The sequence below is a fragment of the Dryobates pubescens genome, chromosome 24 (genome assembly GCF_014839835.1).
Source record: "Dryobates pubescens isolate bDryPub1 chromosome 24, bDryPub1.pri, whole genome shotgun sequence".
NCBI lineage: Eukaryota > Metazoa > Chordata > Aves > Piciformes > Picidae > Dryobates > Dryobates pubescens.
The window spans coordinates 6,372,212-6,390,693 of record NC_071635.1 but is presented as its reverse complement, the minus strand read 5'-3'; the positions used below and the strand labels follow the sequence as shown (position 1 = coordinate 6,390,693).

General features: G+C 41.9%; 1 protein-coding gene across 3 annotated transcripts in view; it reads left to right on the top strand.

Annotated features, from left to right (window-relative positions):
- The window catches only part of TRPC3 (transient receptor potential cation channel subfamily C member 3), a 61,302-nt gene that overhangs the window by 8,366 nt on the left and 34,454 nt on the right, over window positions 1-18,482 (top strand). Inside the window, exon 1 of one of the 3 annotated variants that reach the window (XM_054172670.1) lies at window positions 17,234-17,256. The exons of 1 other annotated variant lie outside the window; for it this stretch is intronic. Coding sequence is in view for 1 of the 2 variants with exons in the window: in XM_054172668.1 (XP_054028643.1) it covers window positions 18,118-18,341 (224 nt within the window). In the remaining variant the exon portion in view is untranslated. Of the gene's footprint in view, window positions 1-17,233; window positions 17,257-17,687; window positions 18,342-18,482 lie in introns of those variants that run through there. One more of the 3 variants, XM_054172668.1, reaches the window with a different exon arrangement.

The window sequence follows — 18,482 nt, the reverse complement described above, 5'->3', positions numbered from 1 at the left end:
TCAGTTGAGAGAAGAAAAGACAGTGCTGTTGATCAGCTTGAATTGGGCTCTCCACAGCAGCTCCAGCATCCCCACATTTCCCATCTTCTGAGCCCAGTGAGGGGGTATAGGGAAGTGCTGGCTATCTTCTAGCAGAAGGAGCTGCACAATTTCCCTTTTGTCCTGTGGCTCTCCTGCTTCCCAGGCTCAATGTGCACAGGAAAGAAGGGTTTATATATAGCTTTGCTCCCTTCCCTCCTCTCTGTGATGGCCCAAAAGCTTTCTTTTAAGCAAGTAAAGAGTCAGTAACACTTTGAGAAGTGTTACTCTATGTCTAAGTGCCTTTTGAAGACATGTTGGTGGTTTTTTCCAAGCATCGTGCAGAACAGTTTCTGAACCTGGTGTGGCACCGAGCTCAATAGTTTGTAAAAGGAGAGGTAGTCTGTGAGATGTTTTCTTTTACCTGTGTATAGGCATTTCTCTTTCTCAATATTCTTCAGAAACATTTGTGAGCTGTCATGAACACATCTACCTGGCCATGCATTGGAGTGAATAATATTATACTGTCCTCAGAGAATTTCTTTGGGCTTTAGATTGCGTTGTGGCAAATGTGACAGCAGCGTGACAAACATTAACACATTTTTCCTAAGATGCCCAATAGTTAGCTGAAGAAATGCAGCCCTTGACTATTTTGTGAGTCAAGAAAACAAGCCTAGGCTGTTCAGACAAATGCAACAAATACCAGATTTGCCATCAGCCAAAAATTGGTAGAAAACTATTCAAAAGTCTGCAGATTCATTTACTAATCATTCTATGTTTCATTGGGGAGTTCACAAAGCAAACTTCCCTTAGAAATTATACCAGAGGACAAGATGTGCCATCAGGTTTTGGGGAACACTGGAGATTTTTAGACTTTTGCTTTGAAGCATATTACTAAATTTACATTTTATTCTTAAATTTACATTTACAAGGAATGGAGGAGGAGAGAAACTGGAAATCAGTCTTATCATAGGATCTGGTTTCAGCATTAACTGTGCAATATAAACAAGTGCTTTTACCAGATTTGAGTTGGAATTCTTCAGAAACCAAGCTGCTGCTAAATTGACAGTATTCCTTTGACTTTGACTATGACAGTCATTGATTTTGCAGACTTGGCAAAAAGAACTGCTTACTTCAGCACAAGCACTTCCACAAAAGAGCAGACCTCTTCTCTTTTGGCCTACTGCATTGTAGATGCCAACTTAGTATTTCAATCTAGAATGAACATCTTCATCAGTCTCGAGTCAGCTCTTGCTGGCAGGGAGCAGCCCTATGGTAGCTCTAGACCAAAGGGTGTCCCTTAGATATGTTTCCCTTTGTCACTGTCACCCACAGACAGATCCTCTGAAAGGAAATAGCCCAAGAGTGATGCAGCTGGCTGCTGAGCAGGGTGTATCATTCAAGCACCAAGATCACTTTTGACTGGCCAAGCAGTTGCTACCTTTTAATTATCTCTTTTAATACTTTATATTGATTCCAGATCTAATCTGAAGCCCACTGAAGCCAATGAGGATAGGCTCTGATGATGACAGAAGTGAGGGATTTGATATTACTATCTGAAATCCCATAATACTCCTGAAGGCTGGTTTTTTGGTGTTTTTTTTTTGTTCTCCATTTTCTTCATGACTCCTTCTTTGCCTCCTGCTGCTTCATCTCTCACCAGCCACTCCACAGCACCAGAGCTCTGGGCATCTGTGGTCATATGTGAGGTTTGAAGATGGAGAAGGTTCATGCTGAAAGGCAGAGAGCAGGGATAAGGAGGGAAGTGTACACTGGCAGAGCAGTGAGCTTCTGTTGGGGTGACCTGGCAGCCCCTGCTCCCCTTCCTAGAACTGCTAAGTGGATGCACCTTCTGCAGAACTGAGAGAGAAGGTGAGAAGAGTGATGATGGGGACAGGGAGCTTGGAAAAGGCTGGAGAGCTGCATGCTGGACATTTGCCAGCTGCATTGTTGATCTGTCTTCTGAACAAACAGCCCCAGCTTGGGACCTTGACACAGCCTTTCAGTGGTATTAGCAGCTTTCCTGCTTTCAAGACACAGTTGCCTCAATCTGCATCTGCCTAGGACTTAGAGATGATGCCTGCTCTGCCTAGTGGCCTGATCTACCAGTCACAACTGAGGATCTCACCATGAGTGTTGGGTTCACCTCTGAGCAACATACCCCAGTTTCTTTCCCAGAAATGCTGTGCCTGGTTGGGATGAGGTGAGAGCACACAGAGATGCTGCAGCCCTTGATCTCCCAGGTGAGACCTAATCACCACGAGCTGGTGAGAATGCAGCTTCTTGTTGGCTTACCTGACCATCTCTGATGTCTCACCCCAGCCCTGCCACTGTGATATGAGGAGAGCAGGAGGCTCCCACACTTGCAAACAGGGTAGAAAACCACATGGGGATGGAAAATTACTTTAAAACAGAGCTTTGTTGTCTTAGAGCAATAATTAGTTCTGTGGGTGCTTCTTTCTAGACAAGATGGGAAAGACAGTTCTCTGAGAGTTGAAATTAAGAAGCATCATCTTTGCTTTTAAGTATGAGAAGGAGGTAAAAAAATTTGGTAACACCTGTAGATAATATCAAAATTCAGTACACTCAGAAGGGCTGCTGTTGGGGTGCTGGAGGGTATGAGGGGGTTTTTGTTTGGGAGTGTGCTTTGTTTACATTTTAGTCTGAGGCAGTGTGTACCATTTTGGTTTTTTGCCTGACCTGCATTGCTGTTTTAAATTCAGAAAGTAGAAAGCTTCAGCAAGTACTTCAAAATATCATTATATATTCTTTTACATTCTGTGCTGGACCTATAAAAAAGTATCAGCAATTCTCTGAGCTGTGAATGTTCTTCCTCAGCCCTCCTGGATAAGTTCCAGTAACACAGTGACTACTACAACCTTCTGTTCAGCTAACAACTTCCTGACGGCCTTAGAACAACTTTGTCATTGCCTTACTGATACCCAGTTCCTGTAAAAGAAAAAGACATGCAGAATTAAATTCAGTGTGCTCTTTTTTCCCCTTTGCATGTACAGTGTTAAGGGGCAGTCACAGACACAGTATTTTGCATAATTTCATTGTCTGCTTCAGTAAGAGCTTTCATAATGACTTCCAGTATCAGTAGACCTACATAGCTCTGTGCTTTTCAGGCATTTAAGACACTGCCTCTGTGGAGTCTCTGGCTTCATCCAGACTGATAAAGAGTCTTTACTGCAACTGTTATTGATTCTGGTCTCCAAAGCTAGCAGCAGCAGTGGTGTTAGGCAACCATCAGACAATCTGTGCAGAAGGTCTCTCCTATTTTGTCAGCAGCAGTCATCTGCAGGCAGTCACATCCCCACGATTCGGCCAGGGAACAGACAACATGAGCTCTTCTCACCCACTCTAGTGTAAAATCAGGCAAGTTACTTTACCTGGCCACGGCAGCAGTTAGAATTAGATGGGCTGACCTCTGCAATGCTGTTGATGAGGAGCACTCCGGTGATTTGTTCCACTAGCAGAACTGCTCAGGGTGATTGCTGGCAGAGAAGTAATAAGCAGCTGTGCATAGCTCTGTCTTAAGCTGCCACCACCTTTCCAGAAATGATTGTTAAATCACAGCTTTAGTATAGGAAATGCTTAAATTACAGTTGGGATTTAAACCTTGGTATAATCTACTCAGGAGTACATGGTATCATCATAGTGTACCAGCATTTTCCAGAGCCTTCTCTACATGCATGTTCTTACTGATGCATAATTTAAAGGGCAAAAGGTTTGTGCAAATACCCCAAGTAGCAGAGGACTCATTGTCACTAACATTATTGATAGAACTTCTTGTAGGCTCAGAAACAAAATCACAGAATCATGGAATCACAGGATGTTAGGGGTTGGAAGGGACCTTGAAAGACCATCTAGTCCAACCCCCATGCCAGAGCAGGATCACCTAGAGCAGATCACACAGGAATGCATCTAGGCAGGTTTTGAGTATCTCCAGAGAGGAAGGCTCCACAACACCCCTGGGCAGCCTGTTCCAGTACTCCATCACCCTCACAGTGAAAAAAGTTTTCCTTATGTTTACATGCCTCGACTTCCACCCATTGCCCCTTGTCCTGTCATTGGGCATCACTGAGAAGAGCCTGACTCCATTCTCTTGGCACTCACCCTTTACATATTTATAAACATGAAGGAGGTCACCCCTTAGTCTCTTCTTCTCCAGACTAAAGAGACTCAGCTCCTTCAGTCTCTCCTCGTAAGGAAGATGTTCCACTCCCATGTTTAAATTGAAGAGCAGCACTGCAATCCTTTCTTGTATATATAACCCCTATCACCATCATTTCTTCTGCAAAACTGTGACTCTGCTCAGTAGACATAAGTAGAAGTGGCTAAAGTTCTCTTTTTGCACAATAACTGAAATTTTGTGATAAACATGCATTATATTTAGCTGTGGGCCTTAGATACTCTTATCTGGAAATGAGCTCTGCCGCCTGACTACTTACATACCACAGGCTAGACTTGAGAGCAATGCACCACAGAAAAGACCCTGGTTTAACTGGCAGTTTGCTTTCCCTTCTATTTTTCTGGTTTGTAAATTCTTCTCAGAGCTCTTGCCTTTCAAACCACCAGCCCATGAAGCACAGCAGCCACCACAGACACAGGTGTTTGCAGGAACTCGGAGCTCAGCTCATGACAGTGGACAATGGAAGCCTGGGTGCTGCAGAGATGTGCTTTCTTCTGGCATGACCTCACTGCTTCGGGGTGCCTGGCTAGCTCTAGGAAAGCTTTTTATCATCACTTCAGGGGCAGCATATCTTACTTAATACAGTTATAGTTTTACCTACTGTGGAACTTAGTAGTTTTTCTTCCAGCTGTATTTTTACTTCTAACCTGTCCTACTCTTTCTGACCTGTCCTGCTCTTTCTTGTAGGTTCATCTTATTTTCTCTGCAGCCCCTGAAAGAGAAAAAGACATGCAGAATTCCTCACTTACTGTGCCCTAGAACTTCTGAATTTGCTGGCCTTTTAAAATATTGATTTTTCGGGTTTTGCAAGTTCAGAACAAATAAAAACGACAGCAACAAAAGAGTAAAAACATTTTTCCACCTTTGTAAACTTCTCCTAAGTTGGTTACCAGTTTCAATTTAAAATCAGAAAGAAGGAAACCAAATAGTCTGTTATTCTTATTGAACCACATACAGAGACTGAATTTTATTATGATACAAAAGGAAAGAATTTGTCATCATTAACTGTAATGTTTTCGGGAAGGAGGTTAGATAGGAGACTTAGCATCATTAGAGGTTTTTATCTAAAGATTTCCTGCCTCAAGTAATTGTTCTGAAGAAGTAAACACAGACACATTATGTCATTAATTCTCTTTAATGAAGTTCTGTGGTAAGTGTTGTTTTGTAGGCTCATTTGAAGGATTTTAACAAAATCTCCAGGTTTTTATTTAGCTGCTTATTTTGCAGATACTTTGCAAAACTGTGACTAAATGATATGTTTTGTGTTCACTCTATTGCTACTATGTTAGGGCTTTGAAATCAAATGAGGTGGCTGCTTATGTGATTCCTTTTCATCTTCATCAATGGCAGCCTCAGGAAACTAATACAGGTACAGCAAATGTGGTTACAAATATGGGACTTGTATTTTGTAATACTAATTCCTAAGCATAAATATCTGCTCAACTGGTAGACATACCTATGCACTGCTGTACTGTGTAGTCTATTCAAATTATTTGTAGTGTGTCACCTACTCTGTCAGTCTCCATTGTTCAGTTATTCTAAATATTCTTCCTGATGTCTTTTCTTAAGTTTTACTCTGGTTGGAAATCACCATCTTCCATTCTGCAGGAAGCAAGATTAAGAAAGTGTTTATTTTAGGAAAATGGGCACACACCTGCACAGGTGAACACCACTTTGAAGATCAGAAGCAGCACCTATATTAAGAACAGTTCTTATCAGAAAAGTTCATTTTCAACTGTTTATAATTCTATGAAATGTCCCCTGCTAATATAGCCTGTATGTGAGGTTAGTGGGGTTCTTCACTGTGAGAATTTCCTTTTGCCATTTCTCTGAGTGGAACACAGGGACAATGTTGCCGTTTGGTATCAAAATAAAGCTAAGACATCTTCTTGGAAAGTCCTAGTCAACTCCCCATCCTGTAGCTTACACTACACTAAAACTTGTTTAAGTTTTCTGACAAAAGCTTTGGACAAGAAGGTTTGGATCAGGTTATCCTTGAGGTCCCTTCCAACCTGCTCTTCTAGGAGTCTGTGGAAGTTGTGATCCTTCTTAATTTGTGGGGCAGTACAAGGCTTGTCTTTACTGATTGCATTATGATATTATTTCTCACCTGTAACTCTCAGCAGGGTTTAGAAGCATGGAAAGTGGAGGGAAATGTCTTTCTCATTTGCTTTCTCATTGCATTCTCACAGTGAATTGCTGTTAAGGAATCTGTTAATGCCAAAGATTTTTCAAAGGCTTCCATCTTCTTCAAAATTCTCATGTAGTGCTTTTTCTTTCCCCCCATGCTGACATGGGTAAAAGTGGGTGGAGGAAATAAAATTATGACAATATTTATAACTTAGAAAAAATACCTGCTTTCCTGTATGCTATTCCTGTGAAAATAAAACCTTGCTAAATCTTGAAACACAACAACAACAGAAGCAGCAAACAAAGAATCCATCTTCTTTCTATAAATCAGCACAAAGAATACTCTTTTTCTCCTAGAAACATACACATGCCTTACGAGAATAACAGCAGAAAATTGATTTCTTAACCATTTTCTAGCAGATTCTGGAAGAGATACGAGGAGTCAGATACTGCAGTACTTGGGAACTGATGCCTTCTGGAGCCTCCTGGTCTCACTGCACCAGTGGGAGCAGAAGTGTGAAAGCTCAGACTGAAGCCTGAAGCCACAGCACCCAAATGGGCACTGTGGTGGCAATAGGAGGTAGTGGCCGCTCCAGCAGCCATTATCACTCCTGCTCCCAAGTCCCTTTGTAGCATCTGCTACCACCATTCATGAGGACATGGAATCACAGAATGATTTGAGTTGGAAGGGGCCTCCAAAGGTCACCTAGTCCAACCTCCTTGCAGTCAGCAGGGACATCCTCCGCTAGATCAGGTCGCTCAGAGCCTTGTCAAGCCTTATCTTTAGTATCTCCAGGGATGGGACCTCTGGGCAACCTGTTCCAGTATTCCACCACCCTCATGGTAAAGAATTGTTCCTAATGTCCAATCTAAATCTGCTCTTCTGTAATTTAAAATCATTGTGCCTCCATGGAAGAGACTTGAGAAAGGTTGGTGATAGGAACTGTATGGAAAAGGCTTCATCGTTCTTCCTTTGTGAAGTCTATAAGGCTCCCTGCTCCAATTTGCTGCTTCTTTTTTCCCAAAGGCACGTTAGAGAAGAGGGAGCATTTGTTCTGTGTCTGTTTCTTTCTGAATAATGAGCAATCCTTCCTGTTATCTAGTTAGTGCTTGCTACTGTCCAAATTAATTAAAAATAAATCTTTAAAAAGAGGGAAATAGTTATTTTAGTAGGCCACAATGTTGAACACCTCAGAGAACACAGCTGCTTGACTGTGTGGTTTGAGCCAGCTACTCTTGACTGTTGCAGCTGTGGGCACATGGAGGACAGGAATGGTGGCTCTGAACAAGTACAATCTCAAGATAAAGCTCACTGCTTGCGCTCTTTCTTGGGACTATGTTTGCAGGAGCCAAAGTACTACAGGTCCCTGTTCTCTGAGGTAAGACTGCTTTGGAAAAATACAATACACTGTTTGAGGTGTTTTGTTAATAACATTTAAGCAGGCAGGTAGGACGTAGCTCTCCTCCCACGAAGCAAAAATACATGAACGATTAACAAAAGGTCTCAAATTCAGGGGATTATTCTGCCTGTGATTTAAGCCTGAGGAGGATCATTATCACCAACCAGCAAAGGATCTATAAATAACCCAGGAAGCTGAGTTTAACGCATTAGTTTAGCCTCTCAGTGGAAAGTCAGTGCATTGTCTAAGTGTGGTTAGAGGCAAATATTATCTTAAAGCAACTTATTGTTTTACTTCACAGTGGCAAGGAAATAAGCATTTCTTATCAGGACAACTGACATTATTTCAGCCCATCACTAAGACTTGTGACAGAACAGGAAGAAAGAATGAGGCAAAACTCCCCAGCAAACACTTATTCTCAGAAATGGGGAGGAGTGGATGTGCTAATTCTGAAAGGTCTAGCTAACAGTTCTGGAAAACAACTCCGTTTTCACCCTTCCTGAGCAGGTAAAGCAGGTAAAGTGCTGCAGCCAGCCCCACGTGGTTGTGCCCTGCCAGCCGGTCTCCAGACCAGCTGAAAGTGGTACTGGAGAGATTACACACCACAGCACTCTGCTGCTTCACTGAAGTTGCCAGCAGATCTGCTGCAACCTTCATAAGATACTTATTTGTCCGCAGAGCTGAGCTAGCTAGTTGGTAGTTTTGGTGGTAACAGCTTTTTGTCACTAATATCTTCATCTAGACTGGAGCAGGTGACAGCCCTCACATGCCTTCTTTCTGTGGCAAGGCAGGCGGGCTCCTCTTCCAAGATGGCTTCTGAAGAAATGTTGTTCTAGTAAAAGTTTCTTTCATGTGTTTCTGTAGAGGGTCTGCACACATTCTATCTGGCCAAATATATTGCATCTCTTCCAGCTAGCAGGTTAGCATAAAGAACTTGAGAGCTTTATCAGATGATGGAGTTTTACTGTTAATCTTAGTTGGTACATTCAATCCCATGCCTGGTAATATGGTCCTTAGTGAAAAATACTGCATCTCTACACGGAAAACACACAATACTTTTCTTGCTAAAACACTGACCTTACTTCCAAAACTTCGATAAATGCAAAGGCAAAGTAGCCCAATACCAAGCTGCTAGAAATGAAACAGTAACAGTGATGCTTGAATAGGCTACATCTTCTATTCTCAACAACTCCATGATGATTTACTTGTTATTAATGGCTACAAAAATTGTTTCATTGTTCTTAACACCACTTAGAAGCTCTCTGTTTATATTGTCTGCCAGGAGCTACTGAAGCAGCTCATACAAAATGAGTTGCAGGCAAGAGGAATAAAAAGATCCAAGAGACTTAAAAGTACCAAAGTACCTTCCTTTCTTTTTTTTTTTTTTCCCCCACATGTCAAAGCTGTATCAGAGTACTTGGAGTACAGAAATATAATAGTCTATCCAGTGTGAATGTAATGATGCATATACCAACCTATGGAAATAGGGGCAAGTAGATAAGCACTACCAGTGCAAGTGACCTCTAGAGAAACTCTTCCTGAAGCCTGAGACTTCAGTAAACTGTAATGTTGAAGTGCCGTGGCTGTACTCAAACGAGGTCAAACTAGGGCAGAATGGTTTCAGTGAAAAACTGCATTTTAATTCTAAGTATTGTACAATTAAATTTAAAATAGTAGAGGAAGAGGAAGGAAATAAGTCAGCAAAATCCAGTCAGTCAGGTCCCTCTGTGCACCAGGAGACTCTGGACTGTCTGAGGTAGCTGACTGCCCATCAACACAAGCAGGTAAAAAAGGCAGGTGAGTTCTGAAATGCCATCTACCCATAGCCATATAATGCTGGGTCAGGCTTAGGTGAGAGGGAGCTGTGGGAAGCTACAGCAGGGCTTCCTCCTTCACTTGGAAGGTGTATTTATATTCAGGGTCTTCTTTTGGCCCTTGCTTGGGCTACGCCATAGGTATGTGATGCACATGACATCAAGAACTGTGTAAGAATTAATCTATTTTCTTTATGGCAATGGAAAAATCCATCTTAAATTTTAGGAAGAACTTTCTAAAAACATTTTAACACTAGAAGAGAATACTTACAGAATTTGTGGAACCTGCATTGCTGGACATGAAGCAGTAAGTAAGGTAAGAAAGTTCAATGCATTATTTATGAGTTATTTTGTACATAGTAATGGCTGTACATTAATAAGCATTTTCCACAACCTAACTAAGAAATTCTCATGTTGGCCAACCTATTGACCTCACTGTCTAAAAAGGCAGGAGAGAAAATACATTTAAAAAAGCAGCCAGCACTAAGTGGATTGAACTGTACACATTCAGTGTTTCATAATCTGCAAGACCAGTTGTATTTGCTGTTATCACAACCACAGTACAAAAATATATTCCCAGAAGCATTCCCTGGAAGAGAGCAGTGGCTGTTAATATGCAGCAAGATGGCCAATCCAAATTCGGGGCAAAAGGAGCTGGGCAGTGACCCACATTTATATATTTTCCTGAGCTGTGAATTAGTGAATGAGAAATGAGCATTCTGATCTTTTGAGATCAGCTCTCACACAGAATGGTTTATTTTCCTTATCCCCAGCCCATTCTGATTTAAAATATATGTCAAAGTTATATTCTATCCTTGAAAATTAATGAAAATAATTTAATTTCTCATGTGGAGATAAAGACGTATGCATGTTTTATATCAACTAACCTTTTTTGCTTTTTGCCAATGCTTCACTTAAAAGCTAATAAAACCGATGGTTTTGTTCTAATAAAAAGGAAAGCCCTTGAGATCTCCTACTCCCTGTCTGAGCAGAACTGCACAGATGAGAGCAGGCTTCTCATAAATCCGTGCAATGTGAAAGCTGTAGTAAACCTTATGTTTAACTATGTTCTGGAAGACAGGCGGCATTTGCAGGCATATGAAGCATCAAAGGGATGTAACTGTTTACCTACACGCTCTAAAGAAACACATAGAAGGCATCAGGCCTGGCAATTTGAGAAGCAATCTCACTGTCTTGGCTTATTACACACCATCTTCTTTGTTATTTCCACTTTCATCACTGGAGTTTTGAGAAATGACTTAAGTTTGTGCCCAAGATGTCATCAGCCTGAAAAGCTACCACTTTGCTCATCATTTTCCATGTCTCCCAAAATCTTGTGTATCCTGTGATAGGAAGTTGTTATTTGTGACAGCTTGTGCCTTTTCAGTGTCTTCTCTGGCTGCTGTAAAGAGAAGTGATCATCTTCTCTATAAAGCTGCCAGATATAACTACTTTTGAAAGCAATTTCAAGCTTTTCTTTTTTTTTCCCCCAACACTGGTGTTCAGCAGGGGACAAGCCATAGAAAATGAGTTACTTGGACAATGAGATAAGATTCTACAATAGTTTTCTAAGAAAAGGAGGAAAGAGAAGGAGGTAAAACACCTAATTGCTTTCAAGACAGGTTCTTGTAAATTCAGGGAGTGGATTTTGTAGCACTAACTGGCAGCCAGTCAACCACACTAGACGCTCTGCCTTGCCTTTTTTCTAAAGGTGTGGACCTGCCACAAAGAGGACAGTGGTGAATGACATCATTCTGAGATATTTATCCATTCCAGCCTTGCTTTTACCTGTAAAAAGGTTTAAATTGTTTTTATTTCTTAATTTTGGGTTAATTCTGATAAGTGGTTTTATGGCTATGAGCTGAGTAGGTTTGAGGCATTGTACTTGCTGTAAGATAACAAAGACAAGGATCACTGAACTGTATTTCTGCCTTCCGGAGACTGTTCTCTTTAGCTCAAAGTGCTTCTTGTGTCACAAGACCACCACATTTCTCAGCCACACAGATCTTAACACCTTACTTGCTTGTTTACTTTGTAATTTAGAAAAACAGCCTCCTCTCACATGATCACGTTCTAGTGAAGTAAACTGGAAATGTGACATAAAGAATAATTCACCAACAGTACTTTTAGATTTCAGAAGAGCTCTTTTATCTTCTCACTCAGTCTCCTAATTAATTGTTATTCTGAGGTCATCTGTAAATCAGAGTGCAGCATTAAAAAAAATCAGGCTACAGAAAATTAATAAGTTCGAACAGAAGTCGGGCAAGTTGTAATTTTTTAACATAGGGAAGCTCAGAAGAATATATACATTTACTTTTACTGAATTTGTGTTTGGAACAATGCCCTCTGCCAGTCAGTTTTAATAGGATCTGCCATGCTCCATTAAGTCAATGATCCATCAAGGCCAATATTCTCCACTCTGCTTGGCAAATGCAAGATGCTTCAAAGAAAGGCACATTGCCCGTCATGCACTTGGCCAATTTTTCAATTTGAATAGTCCATTGTGCACAAGCCATTCCATTCTTCATGTCAAGTCCTTGTCCCATATGGTTACAAATGTAATCAAGTGGCATGAATGACCTAATGTGCCACTTTAATAATATTTCAGGATATGTTTATGCGCTTGATTGTGTCTGTTTCTCTCAAATTGTCAATTGGTTTTGTGTACAATGCTCCTCACATTAATTCTCATTACATCTCCTATTTCTGCTCTACTTCTGCAGCTAGGCAGATTGACAGTATTCACAAATATTTCTCACACACAAGGCAGTAAGGCTGTAACAAAAGTATATTTTTAATTTAATAAGACAGAATATGTATATGGGAACCCCAGCTTTGTAGGACACTTGAACTTGGCATGAGTTAAATGAGTTGTGTGCTGTGCAAAAGCAGGCTGTTAGGATCTCATGGCTGCTTTAATCAGAGAAGTATATAGCTTCACTGTGTCCTTACATCAATTCTGATTAATTCCTAATGAATGTCTCTGAGCGTATCCTAAGAAGTTTATTTCCTACAGTACAGCAAAGAAGTGGTTTTGGATGACCCACTGAGTTTCTGTCACTGAAGTAGTTAGCACCTGTGGCTGAGTGTTATCACCTATCCCACGTGCAGCCCGTGGAAGGGAAGATTACAATTTCAGTCAGCACCATGTGCTCTGATATTTGCTCTTCATCCAACAAGAGGAATTTAATGCTTTGAGGTTAGGCAAGTAGTTGGTACCAGATGGTATTCATCCAAGGGCTCTGATGTGATTTAAGAAAATGAGGCTCTGAACTATGACAGAATCAGGTAATCTTTCAGTCAAAATCACCAGACGTCCTGGACAAGGGAGCTTTGAACGGTGTAAACCAGGATGATGGATTTTCTCCTCCTCAGGGAGCCATGCTTGTCACTCAGATTTGTCTTTCGTATGGGTAAGATGCTGCTTACATTTATTTCTGCTAAAGTGTCACAAGAAAGAATGTGTTCACAAATTAAAATCTATTACAATATCAATTCACAAAACAGTGAGACAAATATGTTTGTTTCTGGGTTTAAAAATCATTGTGAACTGTTTTAATTCATCACATGACATGTTTGTCTCTTGCTGTTCATTTTTATTATGTCTTGCTTCTCCTATTCTGATCCCCTCAGTGACTCAAATCCTGCTCCCCCAATTAGAGAAAGATCAAACTGTGTCCAAATATATCCAGACTTAATTACTTGCACAGGACCAAAATCATTGCTAATTTGCTAAAATAAGAGCTCCTCTGCACTCCATACATCCATTGCAACTCTTAGTCTCATCAGCTGAAAGCCTGAATACAACCAGGGGATAATTTTTGCTTTCAGCCAGCAAGGGGATAGTTGAGTGCATTGCATTCACCCACCCATAAGTGAAGCTCTGTCAAAAAGAAATCTTTGTTGTTAAATATGTTGCTTTGTGACAAATTTACTTACCACATGGTTACTAGCATTCAGGAACAGGCTAAGATTTGTGGTTAAGTTTTCAAGGAGTATTGACTGACACTGGGACAGGAAGACTAATTTAAGGAAGAAATCTAGCCTTCTATAAATGGTAAGTGCAGCAATCATATGAAAGTTAAATGCTACGTTCAGTCCCCAGAGCAATGTGCAGATAAGGCAATTGACACTGTAGTCCTTTTCCTGGAAGTACTTCTCTTAACTTCTAATTTCTACTAGAATGCATGAAAAGAGAGGAATAAAACTGGATTGATAGAGGCTTAGGATCCTGTGGATTTGTTCTATAGTGTGCAAAGATGTTGGATGTGTTTAGAGACGCATCTGGCTTGCCTTAGGAAAAAGGAAATAAGAGGTGGAAATACCCAAATAAACACACAATTGCCACTTCATGCCAAAAACACCCAACACAGAGTTTTTGTCCATTTTGTCTAGACAGACATTTTGCAGACCTTTGAAAATGTAGCCAGTTTCTATCTAATGGTTTTATTGGCAGGAGGCTTTGGTGGCCTTTTTAATATCATCAAGCAGACCACATAGTACAACTGTGACACCCAGCTCTGTGGGCCTGCTTTCCAGCAGGTGAATTGACAACAGTTCATACCCACTTGCTTTGTATAGGCTTGAATGGCTACACCGTGTGCATGGAATTACAGGCTCAGGTCTCAGGAATTTGTCTTTTCCTCTCATTTAAAACATAATATTAGTTCTGAGGCCAAGATCTGCTTACAGATCAGTGACATCACATCACTCTTCCTTTTTTCTTCATGCTGATTAACCTGTTTGGACTTTCATAGAAGTCCTTGATGTAGGAGTGAAATGTCCTTGAAAACACTGGGTTCCTGGCAAATAGGCAGATTCCCAGTATGAGGCAGAGAAGGCCAATTTTGCTTTCATTACACTGTTGCTACTCCCACCAACTTCCCAATTTTCATTAAAGTAGTACACACACACGAGAGAAGGGTTCAGTGTACTGCACGACCTGGATTCTATTTTTGGCATTGCCATGAGTGTCTTTTTGCCTCTCTTCACCCATCACTTCAAGCAAATAAAACCCAGTTTTGTCTCTTGAAAGATGATATTCTTATGCTTTTATAAAGCAGGAAAATAACCATTTGGCATGATCATATGACATGGAAGGTTGTTCTGCAAGGGAAAATGTTACTAGAAATTTCCTGGCTCTTGCCGATCTGAATAGCTTAGTTTCAACAAGAAGGTCTTCGAGTCAACAATCCAATTTTCAACTGGTTTGATTGATTTTCAAATTAACACTGTTGAGACATACCTCTCAGAGAAATTCTGTTAAGAGAAAACCCCAGAACATACTAATTAAATGACCTTTTTCCCCATCACTTGTCACAGTCTCACTGATTTGCATACCCACTCTGGTGCCTCATAGATCTGGGTGTTGTTACTGCTCTGCTAGTTTGGTCTAAGAACCTCATTCTATTTCCTGATTTTTTTGTAGACAGGATGCCAGCTGTGCTGTCCATTTTCATATTTCACATCTTTACTTCATGAATTATCCTAACATAAGCTGAAAAAAGGGGGAAAGAGAACTCATAATTTTGACAGTATTGCAAGGAAATGTATTAGTGTGAGTTCTTTAGACTCTTTCTTTCAATTTAGAAAATATATTTCTTCATCAGTCCCTTCCAGCTGAAGTATACTGATGACAGAAATGTTTAAATCTGAATCATGCATTTCTCAAAATTTTGAGGAGGAGAGAAGAATTCCACCAGCGAGGAGCTGATCTTCAACATGAGGAAGAACTTATTTACTGTAAGGGTCACAGAACATTGGAACAGGCTCTCCAGGGAGGTTGTGAAGTTTTCTTCTATGGAGACTTTTAAGACCCATCTGGATGTGTTCCTGTGCAACCTGTGCTAGATTACATGGTCCTGTTCTGGCAGGGGGGTTGGACTCGAAGATCTCCAGAGGTTGCTTCCAACTGCTAACATCCTGTGATCCATATAAATAAAATCCTGCTCCAATCTAATTCCACCCTGTCTTGAGCAAACCAGTCTGGTGAAAAGAATGAGGGGTTGTATTTGGGCTGCAAATCCAACTTGAACATGAAATAGTTATGGCATTAAATCAGTGTCCTTGAAAAAAAGAGGATCAAGAATAATCTAACACCTTCAATAGTATAATACAGTATCTGCTGTGTGTCACTGCTGTAAATCTTTCAGGCTTTTCTATTCAGTCTCTGTCCTTATAGTGACAGAAACAGTTTAGGTGACAGTTCTATGGCATAAGATATATACTGTAATATATAGTATTGTAATTACTTGGAGAGTTATCATTTTACCCCTCAAAAGGGAGGGATGTACCATGAAGGCCTGGATAACTGAATAGACAGTAATCATTACCTTTCATTAGCTGTAGAAACAGCAAACCAATCTCTATTTAGGTTATGCTCAAATCAGCAAAAACTCAGCTCACAGAACATGTAATTCAAATTAGTGATGGAAAACACAACACAAAAAGCAAGAAAGCATCTTTCTTAAAACTAAGAACTAATATTAAAACCCTCCTTTACCTGTTTCTGAAAAGAAAATAAACCTTTATATCTGGAAGCCTTGCTCTGAGCATACATTTGAGAAGAAAGAGCATTTCTCATCTGTTTTCAGCTCTACTTTTATGTTTTGTTCTCAAGGGAAATTTTAGAGGCAATTGAAAGTCCATTCCTGTAACAATAGAGGATTTTTTGTGTATGTGTGTGAAAAAAAATACAATGTGGGCAGCATTGTTTAAGTCAAAGTTTCTCCACAAGAACACGGTATGTATAATTAGGTTAGACACCTAGACTGTCCTACATGAAAAAAACCCAGGTATGTTAAAGTCAGAGTAGCAACACAATACTTCAGTTTCTTAGAGAGGAAAATTTGCTCTATCATGTATGTAATTCCACTGAAGCTGACCAATGACGTGAAAAACCACTTCCCTAAATAGTTCAAAATGCAAACTAATTAAATGGATGAAAACAAACCCCAGTTCTTTCTTCAAAGCTCTAGCTGACTAATTTATCTCAGTGAAACTCTTGGTTAGTTTTTCCTGTGCTCCATGAGTACAACATTTTTTTCACATGGATAAAAAACAAAGGCAAACCAACGACTGACACTGAAAACAGTGTACACTGTGAGGTAATGAGACTATTGAATGATACTTGGCAGTGAGAATTCTATCTGAGCAGTCATATGTGGAATCAAACTCCACTTTCTATGAAGTAATTGCTAAAACTTACATGAATTTCAGTTTCAGTAGGACTTATGTTTCTGAATACTGATTCATGTGAATTTATACTGATAGCCATATAATGCTTCAAGTAAGTATAACACAGAGAAAAATGGCACCTCAGCAGCATGTAGCCAAAGGAACAGCTTTACTGCATAAATCACTGCATAGTCTCAGTGTATCTACTCTTCTGCATACCCTGCGTACAAAACCAAGCATGCTTTGCCTTGAATTTAATGGCATTGCAGTTTTGTCAATGAATAATCTTCCCTATGGCATAATGCACCAAAAATCTCATCATGGAAAGAGGCAATACATCTCCGTACAGCAAGAATCTTTGTGACTGGTATTCACGGAGTATAATTAGCTCTGATTACATGCAAGGGGAGTCTTAACATCCTCCCACTGATTTTTAGTGTGACACCAGGCAGAATTAAACCAGTTAAGTCTGAGACAGAGACGTCTGGAACACTTTGTCAATCTTGACTCGCTTTTATCATCGGTAAGCCAGTCAACAGTCGCTTTTTAACACAGAAAAAAATAACTGAAATTGTTTCCAGTGCAGGGCTAAGTATTTCTCAAAAGACTGACCAGGCTTTACACGGGATGGGCATCACTATTCAGTTTGGGCCGTTTTGGAGAAAACTGCCTCATGGTTGGCAGTCCACCGGATCACGCCGTTACTCCTGGATCTGCCCTGGACGCTCGTAGCACAGCGGGTACGAACGGAAAGGCTCGGCACCGTCTTTGCAGGGACCGTACATCGGGCGGGGACCTCCTGAGGACTCCATAGAGCAGCGGTGATAGCGGTACCTGGAGATCAGGCGTGCCGGGTTAAGCTTTTACCTCGGAGGCGGCGCGGGGGCGGCTGAGGGACACTTGTAACGGCCCTGTGGCAGCGGCGCCTCCCCCGCGCCGCCCCCCTGGGCCGAGCCGGCCGTTGGGCGGGCGGAGGCTGAGTGGAGAGGCGTCCTCTCCTCTCCCGAGCTCCGGCCGCGGTAGGCGGCTGCTGCTCGCTTCTCCGCCTCAGTAAGGATGCCGTCCTAGCAAGGGAGGATGACAGGGAGAGGAGAGGGGCAGAGAAGCCGCTGCCGGGAGCCTTGTCTCTTGCTCACCTCCCCAGCACTTCCCGGCTCCCGGGCTGCGCATCGCGTTGGCTTTCTGACGAGCGGCAGGAGAAGAGGGCGGAGGGGCGGTGGTGGTGGTTTTATGGTGAGGGTTTTGTCCTCTCCAGGTGCTCTGTCCCCTGCCGGGCAGGGCTTTTTTCCTCCTGCTTGCTTCCCCGCCACACACGCTGCCGGACGAGGCCGGCCGGGAGCAGCCGCTGCCGCCACCACTGTCGGCGCCTGAGGGGACCCTGACCATGTCGAGCAAGAGCAGGAAGAGTAAGGAGCAGGGGAGAGTGACCTTCCCCCCGCAGCAGGAGGAGGATGAGGAGGGGGCAGAGGAAGAGGAGCAGCAACGGCGGCGCCGCGGCTGGAGGGGCGTCAATGGGGGGCCGGAGCCCCCTCCGCCACCTCAAAGACCCGTTAAAACCCTTCGGGAGCCCTACGGCTACTACCCGCCCCCTCCTTTTGCCAGCACCATGTAAGTCGGGCCCGGGGGGAGGTTGAGAAGGTGCTAGCCATCAACTTCCCTGGAGCAGCCACGATAAGTCCCCGCCGTATCCCCGGCAAGTTGTGGGGTTCGACCCCGGGGCGCCTCGTTCCGTCCTGCTGAGCCGGGCCC